We start from the raw sequence: 11762 nt of genomic DNA, 5'->3' as shown, positions 1-11762 counted from the left end.
ATCTAGCTTTAATTCAGAAGATGAGTTCCGCAGTTCTTAGAAAGAAACTGGCTTCCAAGTGAAGGCTGGATTGAGGAATTCTCCAGCTCTCTGGGCTAACACAAGCTTTAAGGTGAGACGGTGTCACAGACTGAGACCGGGTGGAATTTCAGGCCTCTGGTCGCTTGCTCTCTGTGGACCTGCTGGAAGAAGGGGAAACAGTGGCATGTTTTTAGCAATCACATCACTGAGTGTGATGCTGTGCTGTGAAGGATTCGGGCTGTTCGTTGGGCATCAAGAACCACCTTAACTTAGTGTCAGTGAAATGGGCAGTGTTGCAAACAGCTGCAGTACCGCCGCCTCACTGCGGGGGCGCTGCTGATCATGAGATGCCAACGCTGCCAATAGCGCCACCAGGAGCGGGTGGTGGGCACAACCCAATCTGCCACCCAAAGTGGTATTTGTGTTGAGACTCCTGCAGTTACCCCAACGCACACTCTGGGGTCCCCCCAAGCCTTGGCTCTTGCCAGTCTGCGCCTGATACATTCTGAAATTAGGTAAACTCCAGGGAGAGAGAGAGCGCATTCCATTCCAACAATCTATCTCCGGGATTTCCATGTGTAGGTGGGAGGCAGGGAATTCTCAGTTGGGTTTGGAGACTCTTAAGCGACGGTGATAGGTTTCCGTGTGTGTCAGACACCCGGCAAAATAAAAATTGGTGACCAACCAGTTCGGTGTGAAGAAGATCCTTCCTTCAGACCTTCTGATCTCATCCCTGTCGATCACCCTCCAACCCTCCCAACCCCACCATCACAGCACCAAGATGTGCTTTCTAAAATGAGTCCCAGTATTCTGGCCTCAACTCCCTGAGTTCAGGGCGAGGTTGGAAGAAACCTGTTCAATTAGAGGGTTATTAGAGCACATATTGCTTTACTGTTGGGGCTGAGATCAGAACAGCAATCAATACAACAGAGAATAGTCCGAGAGAAAGCAGGGGACAGAGCTACAGCACAGCCATGACTGGGGAGAGAGCAGAGGAAGGGGTTAGAGTAGAGAGCTCCAGTGGGGGAGCGAGCACCACCACAGAGAGGATGGGGAGAGAGCAGGGAATGGGGTTAGAGTATTGCAGGTTAACCTGGGATTTTCCTGGTCTGTGTGAATGGTTAGAGCAGACACACAGATTCAGTCTGAGTCGATGGGAGAGAGTTTGAGACGTGCTTGTTTGTCTGTCACAGCCGAGGGGGAAGCGGGAAGATGAATGGGAACAATCCGGCTTCTTCCCACACCGAAGCTTCCAATTCCGATTTCCTCCATATGTATCCTGGGATTTTCTTTCCCGAAATGAAGCACACAGAGAGTGAGGCGATCGCCCCACTGACCGGTCACCAGCCTCTCCTCCGGCCCTGCTGACAAAGGGGGCAATCAGGCAGAGTGCCCCGAGAGAGCTCGTCTCACCAGACACTGCCACTGTCAGCTCTCTCCCTGTCACAATCCCCCCACCCCTCCAGGGCCTCCCCCACCCCCACAAACACACACACAACCCGCGCCCCCACACTCACACAGCCCCCACTCACCACCCTCACTTTTATACTTTTCCCTTTTATTCCCTTTGAAAACTGAGGAAGTGGAATTCATTTGCGGAATTTTGTGGTCAAAGCAAAAAGCATTGACGTCGCCCACAAAAGATATAGTCACTACACTTTACCCTGTGAAGTGCTTTGAGACGTCTCGACAACATGATAAGGTGCTCTATCAAATGCAAGGATTATTATGTATTTAAGACGATGTCTAGGTGGGTGGGGTGGGTGGGGGTGGGGGGCGGGGGGCGGTGGGGGAGAGGGGCAACAGTGGGGTGAGGGCTGGTGTGGAACATGCAGAGCTGCCCGGTCTCGTGGGGGCTGTGTCTGTGGCTCTGTGTAACTCTGGGTTCACGGCTATTGTGGATTCGGTTACAAGCAGTGTGTGTGTATGTGTGTGTGTGTGTGGTTGGGTGTTGCTGGTGTGTCCAAAACACTGACCGTCCAGCGCCTTGGGACGCCCTCCCGACGTGAAAGGTGCTGTTCACATGTCTTGTTGTTGTTGTTGTAACTCTTCTCACCTCTCGCATTGCTGGGATTGTTTTGGTGATGGTTTTAAATTGGTGACTCACTGACCCGAGGGGTAGCGTTTGCCTGTCTATCTCCTCACTTGGCCCTCACCACCTTCAGCAGGTCCTCTCCCTCTGACTCTCCCTTTCACCTGCCACCTTCTGAGCTCAGTTGAGCATTAAAGTGGGTGAGGGAGCGAACTGGACTGGGGTGACCTGGATTATAATAAATAACAATAACAATCCTTACATTTGACCCAGCGCCTTATTACGTCTTCAAGATGTCTCAAAGCGCTTCACAGGATACACCGTAAAATGGAGTGACCGAAGAGGAGGAGAGGTCACGTGTGTGCTGTACGTACGTTCAGGCTGCTGAGCGCAGTGAGGAGGTGGATGATGAGGAAGGTGAGGGAGGAGAAGCTGAGGACGAGGCTGATGAGGAGGCTGATCACCTGCAGACCCAGGTGGTAGAACTCATAAAACAGGGGGTCTCGACAGATGAGGGTCCGGGGGTACGGGTACGGGTACTGGATGGCGTAGCCCAGGTAGGCAGTGCCCACCCCTCCGGCAAAGGAGTAGTAGCAGTACGGGCCGAGGAGGGCAGCCTTCACCGCGATGGCAAACTGGAGAAGGGAGGCAGCGACGGTGAGCACTGCCAGCGGGAGAGCAGCCTGGCACTGCGGAGAGAGAGACATCACATCACATCACACACTGCGTCACTGGGGGAGAGAGAGAGAGACATCACATCACATCACACACTGCGTCACTGGGGGAGAGAGAGAGAGACATCACATCACATCACACACTGCGTCACTGGGGGAGAGAGAGAGACATCACATCACACACTGTGTCACTGGGGGAGAGAGAGAGACATCACATCACATCACACACTGTGTCACTGGGGGAGAGAGAGAGACATCACATCACATCACACACTGCGTCACTGGGGGAGCGAGAGAGACATCACACACTGTGTCACTGGGGGAGAGAGAGACATCACATCACACACTGTCACTGGGGAGAGAGAGAGAGACATCACATCACACACTGCGTCACTGGGGGAGAGAGAGAGACATCACATCACACACTGTGTCACTTGGGGAGAGAGAGATATCACATCACATCACACACTGCGTCACTGGGGGAGCGAGAGAGACATCACACACTGTGTCACTGGGGGAGAGAGAGACATCACATCACACACTGTCACTGGGGGAGAGAGAGAGAGACATCACATCACACACTGCGTCACTGGGGGAGAGAGAGAGACATCACATCACACACTGTGTCACTTGGGGAGAGAGAGATATCACATCACACACTGCGTCACTGGGGGAGAGAGAGAGACATCACATCACACACTGTGTCACTGGGGGAGAGAGAGAGACATCACATCACACACTGCGTCACTGGGGGAGAGAGAGAGACATCACATCACATCACACACTGCGTCACTGGGGGAGAGAGAGAGACATCACATCACACACTGTCACTGGGGGAGAGAGAGAGACATCACACACTGTCACTGGGGGGGGAGAGAGAGACATCACATCACACACTGTGTCCCTGGCGGGGTGGGGGGGCCGGGGGGGGAGAGAGAGCAACATCACACACTATATCACTAGAGGAGAGAGAGAGCGAGAGACATCACATCACACACTGCGTCACTGGGGGAGAGAGAGAGAGACATCACATCACACACTGTCAATGGGGAAGAGAGAGAGGGGGAGGAAGTGGGGGAGAGAGCAGGGGAATGGGGATTACAGTAGAGAGTTCCAGTGGGGAGACGGGGTGACTGACGGGAGCAGAGAAGCCGTTAATAATTACCAGAGAGTTTGTGGTGGTGTCTCTGTTAGACAGTATCAGGAGAACTCCCACTGCCAGGGCCTGTGAAGGGAGGCGGCAGAGAAGTGATGTGAGAGCGCGTATCAGGATTTATTAGAGTTGTGTTCGGAGCACCTTACTCACAGCCCCACCTTACACCCAACACCCCACCCGCCCACACACTCGCGCGCTGGTCGATTCGCTTTACGGTGTACCCTGTGAGGCGCTTTGAGATGTCTCAACGACATGATAAGGCACTACATCAAATGCAAGGGTTCTTGTGTTGTTGTTGTTGTTGGCCAGGACACAAGGAGAGAAAAATTCCCTTCTCTTTTTCAACAGGACCACAGGATCTTTAACATCCACCCAGACGGACACAACTCAGTTTAACGTCTGATCTGAAGGACGGCGCCTCTGACAATTCCCTGGCTGGACAATGCCCTCCTCGCTCCACCAGACCCAAAATTCAGCTAATTCAAAACTCCGCTGCCCAGACACTCACCGAAACCGTTCCCACATCACCCCAGTCCTTGCCAGGCTCCACTGCCTCCCAATCACCAAACAGATCCATTTCAAGATCCTGTCACTCGTATTCAAACCCCTTCAGGCCCTCGCACCTCCGTACCTCCCCGACCTGCTTACCTCCCAACTCCACCACCCGCTGCCTCTGCTCGACTGGGTCCGGTCTCCACCATCGGCGACCATTGCCTTCAGCCGCTACCCCCCGAACTCTGTCACTCTCTCGCTAACCCCAACCCTCCCCACCGTCAAAACCCACCTAAAAACCTTACTTTTTGATCGGTGCTTACGGTCACCTCCCCCCTCCCTCTCCCCCGGCGCATTGTTCGGACTCTGCCGCTGTCAAGTGCTCCAGGACACTACCCTGTGTGAAGGGCTCTATATAAGTGCAAGTTGTTGTTGACAATGCGTCGTTCTCCCCCTCCCAGCACTGCACTGGGAGCTCAGAGTCCCTGACACTGGAGGCTTGAACCCCATAACCCTCAATCCCGACTCCCAGTGAAACTCCCTCATATTTGAGACAGAGAGGCAGTGGGGTCCTGTAGCTCAGTGGTCAGAGCTCTCGCCTCACAAGCGAGAGGACCTGGGTTCGAATCCCGGGCAGGGCAAAACTTTCGGCAAGTTTCCTTACTCCACACCCCTCTGTTTACCAGCACTAAGTAGGAATCGCTTGTCAGTCGATTGGTGGGGGTGATAATCGCTTCAAACATAATAAATAATAATAATAAATGTTTGGTCATGCAATCCGCCACTGTTTGTGGGATACTGATGTGTGCAATTGGTGCTGCGTTTCGCCCACAAAACACACAGTCAATTCACTTTACAGTATATTCTGTGAAGCGCTTTGAGTCGTCTTGAAGACGTGACAAGGCGCTGTATGAAATGCAAGGATTATTATTATTATTTGCCGGGAAACCTTACCACGGCTCCAGTCCAGAGGGGGCAGGCGATCCGGTCGCTCCATCCGGCAAACCAGGGCTTGTAGGAAAGCACCGGGAAGAAGGAGACGATTCCCAAAAGGACGTCAAGGATCCCGAAGGTGAGGAGGGTCCACCCGAGGGGCCGGGACAGAGTGGCCATTGACTGAGGGGCTCTCTGGGGGCGGTGACCTGCCGGCTGTGAGCTGAGCCACATCGCTGTCCGGCCAAGCACCGAGTGTTTGCTGGTTACTGTCGCCAGGGCAGCATGAACTGGCAGCACACTGGCAGGGGCTGGAATTCACTTCAGCGCTTATTTAAAGGGAAAGTTCAGCAGTCTTGTTCCCGGTCTTTATAAGAAAGCCCTCACCCACCCACCCCCCCTTTTGCTAAGCTTATTGCCGGGAGCAGCAATTTGACTGTACAACCCTGTCCATCAGCAGCTGCAGACAAATCACCCTCAGCCCTGCAATTCCCCCCATTCTCAGCCTGTCAGACCGTCTCGCCTTGTGGAGCCCTGTAGTGAAGTGGTTAGAGCACTCACCTCACAAGCGAGAGGACCCGGTATTCGATTCCCGGGCAGAGCAAAATCTTAGGCAAGTTTTTTTATTCCACACGCCTCTGTTTACCAGCAGTAAGTAGGAACCCACTTGTTAGTCAATTGGCAGATCACTTTCTGGGGGTAATAAATAATCCCTCCAAAAATAATAATAATAACTGTTTGTGGACGCTGCTGTGCGCAATTCGCTGCCATGTTTCGCCCACAAAATATACAGTCAATTCTCTTTACAGTATATTCTGTGAAGCGCTTTGAGACGTCTCGAAGATGTGATAAAGTCACCAGCATTGTTCCTGGTCTTTATAAGAAATTCAAGGATTATTATATTATTATAACATTGTTATATTATTATATTATTATAGTATTGTTACATTATTATTATATTATTATTATTGTAGTATTAGTATATTATTATTATAATTATAGTGGAGTCCTGCAGCTCCGTGGTTAGAGCACTCACTTTGCAAGCGAGACACTTGGGCTTAACTCCAGGCAGAGGGCGAAACCTTGGGCAAGTTTCCTTACTCCACACCCTAATAATAATCCCTCCAAAAAAAATAGTAAATTGGACATTTTCAACCCACGGCTGTTTGTGGGACACTGCTGTGCGCAATTGGCTGCCGCGTTTCGCCCACAAATATACAGTCAATTCACTTTACAGTCTATTCTGTGAAGCGCTTTGAGACGTCGAGAAGACATGAAAAGTGCTATACCAAATGCAAGGATTATTGTTATTGTATTATCCGGGAATTTATCAGCAGGAATTCTCAGACCAGGTACGTCTCGTGTTACTGTGATACCGATAATGTCCACAGTGTGGGGCTGATGTCCATTTTATACCCTTGGTATTTAAATTTCCCGCGGACGGGGTTAATGTCACGGGGGGGGGGTGTGGTGTGGGGGGGTCAGTGTCATGGGGGGGGTTAGTGTCACTGGTGGGGGGTCAGTGTCACTGGGCGGGGGGTTGGGGGGGTCAGTTTCATCGGGAGGAGTCAGTTTCAATGGGGTGGTCTGTGTCACTGGGGGGAGGCACTCAGGGGGGGTCACTGACACCAGGGGGTGTTGCCCTGTTCAGGCCACATCAAAGTCACCCCAGGATGTAAAGATAATAATCATTACATTTAATAATAATAATAATTCTTGCATTTGACCCAGCACCTTATCACGACTTTTAGACGTCTCACCTAAAGACGTGCACCTCACGGGATACACTGTAAAGTGTAGTGACTGTACATTTTGTGGACAAAACGCGACAGCCAATTGCGCACAGGAGTGTCCCTGAAAAACAATCACCAATCGAATAACAGCCGGGTTCCTATTTACTGCTGGTAAACAGAGGCGCGTGTGTGGAGTAAGGAAACTTGCCTAAAGTTTTGCCCTGGAATCGAACCCGGGTCCTCTCGCTTGCGAAGCGAGGGCTCTGACCACTACACTGCAGGACTCCACTTTTGACACATTTGATACGGCACCTGTAACATCAAAGCATCTCAAAGTTGCTGTAAAGTGTAGTGACTGTGTATTTTATGGGTGAACCTGGCAGCCAATTTGCACACACCAATACCCACAGCCAGGGACTGAGTGATCAATTTTGTTTGGAGGATTGTTGGCCTGGACACCAGGAGGGAGGAACTCCCTTCGTTTTGTCGATAGATACAATCTTTAACATCCATCTGTGACGGGACCTCAGTTTAACATCTCATCCAAAGGACCCAGTGCTGCGTTGGAGCATCAGCTTAGACTTTGTGATTCTAAGTCCTGACATGGTGAGAATGATCCGGGCTGACACACACTGAGCCGGGCTGACACACACTGAGCCGGGCTGACACGCACTGAGCCGGGCTGACACACACTGAGCCGGGCTGACACGCACTGAGCCGGGCTGACACACACTGAGCCGGGCTGACACACACTGAGCCTGGCTGACACACACTGAGCCGGGCTGACACACATTGACACACACTGAGCCGGGCTGACACACACTGACACACACTGAGCCGGGCTGACACACACTGAGCTGTGCTGACACACACTGAGCCGGGCTGACACACACTGAGCTGTGCTGACACACACTGAGCCGGGCTGACATGCACTGAGCCGGGCTGATACACACTGAGCCGGGCTGACACACACTGAGCCGGGCTGACACACACTGAGCCGGGCTGACACACACTGAGCTGTGCTGACACACACTGAGCCGGGCTGACACACACTGAGCCGGGCTGACACACACTGACACACACTGAGCCGGGCTGACACACACTGAGCCGGGCTGACACACATTGACACACACTGAGCCGGGCTGACACACACTGACACACACTGAGCCGGGCTGACACACACTGAGCTGTGCTGACACACACTGAGCCGGGCTGACACACACTGAGCTGTGCTGACACACACTGAGCCGGGCTGACATGCACTGAGCCGGGCTGATACACACTGAGCCGGGCTGACACACACTGAGCCGGGCTGACACACACTGAGCCGGGCTGACACACACTGAGCTGTGCTGACACACACTGAGCCGGGCTGACACACACTGAGCCGGGCTGACACACACTGAGCCGGGCTGATACACACCGAGTCGGGCTGACACGCACTGAGCCGGGCTGATACACACCGAGTCGGGCTGACACACTGATGGCATCATTTCCAGGCGTCGGACCCAAATAATAAATAATAATAATCCTTGCATTTGGTATAGCACTTTTCACGTCTTCTCGATGTCCCAAAGCGCTTCACAAAATATACTGTAAAGTGAATTGACTGTATATTTGTGGGCGAACGCTGCAGCCAATTGCGCACAGCAATGTCCCACAAACATCGTAGATTGAAAATGACCAATTTATTATTGTTTTGTTTTGGAGGGATTATTATTATGGTGTGGAGTAAGGAAACTTGCCCAAGGTTTCGCCCTTTGCCTGGAATTGAACTCAGGTGATTATTGCTTTTATCAAGTTTCCTATTTCAGTTCCACCCGTAAAGTCAACGCACAGTGATGTGCAGATTTACTCAGTGACCATGATTAATGGCAAACAAGTAGGAGTGGGTTCAGGAAAGTATTTGCCCGGCCCTTGTTAGCATTTCTCATTAGGGCTGGGCAAATATGTGATTTTCTTTCTTGCTGATTCTCTCCTGGGTTTTAATGTTTCATCTGAGAGGCGACGTCCCCCACAACGCAATGCCCAGTTGCCCTCTCTCCCCAGCACTGTGCTGGAGCACCAGCCTGGAGTCCTGTAGCTCAGTGGTTAAAGCATTCGCCTTGCAAGCAAGGGGACCCGGGTTCGATTCCCGGGCCAGGCAAAACCATAGGCAAGTTTCCTTACTGCACACGCCTCTGTTTAACTAGCAGTAATAAGGAAACCGGTTGTTAGTCAATTGGTGGATTGTTTTCCGGGAGCAATAATCACTTAAAAAAAATGGTCACTCAATCCACGACTGCTTGTGGGATACTGCTGTATATTATTTGAGACGCTACATCAAATGCAAGGATTATTATTACTATAAGGTTATGAGACCCTATGATAAATAATAATAAGTGGGAGTAAAACTGGAACTGCAGTTGTCGTTGGAGAACAAAGCATCAGACCCAAATCATTTCACCAACTGAGGGGGGAACCGGTTAAAGGAAGAAAAGCAGAGAACAAAACTTTGCAAAATGTTGCCCAAACTAGAGGAGGGTTTGAAGGTTCAGATTGATGCCTGGGAGCAGGCAAATGGCTCCCAGTTTCAAGTCAATGGACAGAATTGTATAGCTTATGTGGAAGAGCAATGGGAACTACATAGATTGGAGAAAGAGCAGGAGAAATAGGATTGGCAGCTCACGAAAAACAAGTAGATTGAGGAGGAAATGCAAAATACTGCAGATCCTGCAAATCTGAAACAAAAACAGAAGTCACTGGGAACCCTCAGTAGGCCCCAAACCATGACTCACTTTCCTTGCTCCATAGATGCTGCCTGACTTGCTGAGTGTTCCCAGCGACTTCTGTTTTTGTTTTAGATTGAAGAGGAGATGTCGTACGACTGGTTTTTCCAAAACTCCAAGCAAACGTAGATTTAATGGATCTAACACTTCAGAGAAAGTCCACACGCTACACGGTCCATCGATTTCCAGTGGGGCAATAATCGCCTGGTAATAATCCCTTTAAAAAATGTGGTCACTGAATCCATGACTATTTGTTGGGCATCGCTGTGCGCAATTGGCTGCCGCCGTGAGACGTCTTGAAGACCTGATAAGGTGCTATATCAAACGTAATAATTATTATTATTGTTATTATTATAGCTCAAAGTCCTTGACATGAGGGATGGCGTGAGGAGTAGCTCCAACTCCGAGGTGAAAGTGTCTGAGCCAGGCTAGTACCTCATATCAACTGATATAAAACATATTTAAATGGTCCTTAAAATATCTGTTGTAAAAAATATTCATTATCATTCGGGGGAATTCCCTTGTAAGTAAAGTGCCTTTGAAGTGGTGATGAAACATGTTTGCACCCAGTGGGTGAGATTGCAAGTGAGTGTGAAAGCCAGAAAGCCAAATGTGACTGTGTTTGGATTTGTGTGAGTGAGAGTGTTAATCCTCTGGGTGTGTCTGTTACCACCTGGTACTGACCTGTTTATGTTGAAATGTTCGATGTCATTGATTGTCACTGTAATACTATCCACTGGGAATGGAATGAAGCCAACCCTCTGTGACGCTCTCTCATCCGGTTCCTGAACCAGACAGGTTCGCAGTATTCCAGGGCACTGACTGCTGATGACAGCCCAGTCTGGCTCATTGACAGGACCTGGAAGGACTGACCAGTCACTGGGGGCAGGGAATCCTCCCACTCAGCTCCTGTTAACCCTAATGGGTAGGGTGGTCCTAGCTGGACAAGCAGCGGGAAAGCTTGGCCAGACAACCATATCAATGGCAAGCTATGCGGTTTTAGCTGATCCGGATTGAGTAAGCAGGATGTGTCCCTCCAGGAAGAGAGGGAGAGCACATTCCATTCCAACAATCTATCTCAGGGATTCCCATGTGAAGGTGGGATACAGCGAAATCTCAGTTTGGTTTGGAGGCTCTTAAGCAACGGTGATGGGTTTCCACAAGTGTCAGATACCCGGCTGACCAAAAAAACCTCTCCACTGTAAAGCCGGAGGATAACCGAAGGTCCATTCAAAAAGGAAGGTATTGAGACACTCGCACAGCAACGTAGCACAAACGGCTGTGAAGGGACTGATGTTATCTGGGGGATGATTGGCCAGGACACCGGGAGAGGGAGAGAGAAAGACTCCCTTCTCTTTTTGAACAGAGCCTCGGGGTCTTCAACGTCCACCTGAACAGGGCCCAGATGTGACCTCAGTTTTGTAGCCACTGACCACCCCCCCACCCCACTCCCCACCTCTACCCCCACCTCCCCAGTGCTTCACTGGAGCATCAGCCTTAACAGTTCCCAATCCCACGTGTCTTAAATCTGCAGGAAAGAAGGTGAGAGACTAAGCCAGCTGACGTGTTTGGGGCAGAGATGGTAGGAAAATCCTCCAATCCTGGATTCTTCCTAATAATAATAATACTCCTTACATTTGATATACAACAACAACTTGCATTTATATAGCCCTTCCATGTGGGGTAGCGTCCTGGAGAGTTTATAGCACCTCATCACATATTCAAGGCGTCTCAAAGCTCTTCACAGAATACACTGTAAAGTGAATTGACTGTATATTTTGTGGGCGAAACGCGGCAGCCAATTGCGCACAGCAACGTCCCCACAAACAATCATGGATTGAGTAAACAAATTATTATTAATTTTTTTTATGTAGGGATTGTTACCCCTGGAAAGTGATCTGCCAATCGACTAACAACCGGATTCCTACTGACTGCTCGGTAAACAGATGTGTG

The 11762-nt window shown here is 50.6% G+C and overlaps 1 protein-coding gene and 1 non-coding gene across 2 annotated transcripts; one reads left to right on the top strand and one right to left on the bottom strand.

The window, feature by feature from the left end:
- Window positions 1–1292: 1292 nt before the first annotated feature.
- Window positions 1293–5549, bottom strand: LOC103172508 (transmembrane protein 212). Its single transcript, XM_007885260.2, has 4 exons — window positions 5330–5549; window positions 3893–3952; window positions 2428–2742; window positions 1293–1382 (listed from the first exon to the last, which is right to left on the bottom strand). The coding sequence occupies exons 1-4, from the start codon at window positions 5540–5542 to the stop codon at window positions 1362–1364; spliced, it is 609 nt and encodes a 202-aa protein (XP_007883451.1). The 5' UTR covers window positions 5543–5549; the 3' UTR covers window positions 1293–1361.
- Window positions 4944–5017, top strand: trnav-cac. The gene has a single exon. It is a non-coding gene; the product is annotated as a tRNA-Val (tRNA).
- Window positions 5550–11762: the final 6213 nt, after the last annotated feature.

The sequence above is a fragment of the Callorhinchus milii genome, unplaced genomic scaffold, assembly GCF_018977255.1.
Source record: "Callorhinchus milii isolate IMCB2004 unplaced genomic scaffold, IMCB_Cmil_1.0 Scaffold11, whole genome shotgun sequence".
NCBI classification, from domain to species: domain Eukaryota; kingdom Metazoa; phylum Chordata; class Chondrichthyes; order Chimaeriformes; family Callorhinchidae; genus Callorhinchus; species Callorhinchus milii.
The sequence above is the reverse complement of the archived record's forward strand: the minus strand, read 5'-3'. Positions and strand labels throughout refer to the sequence as shown.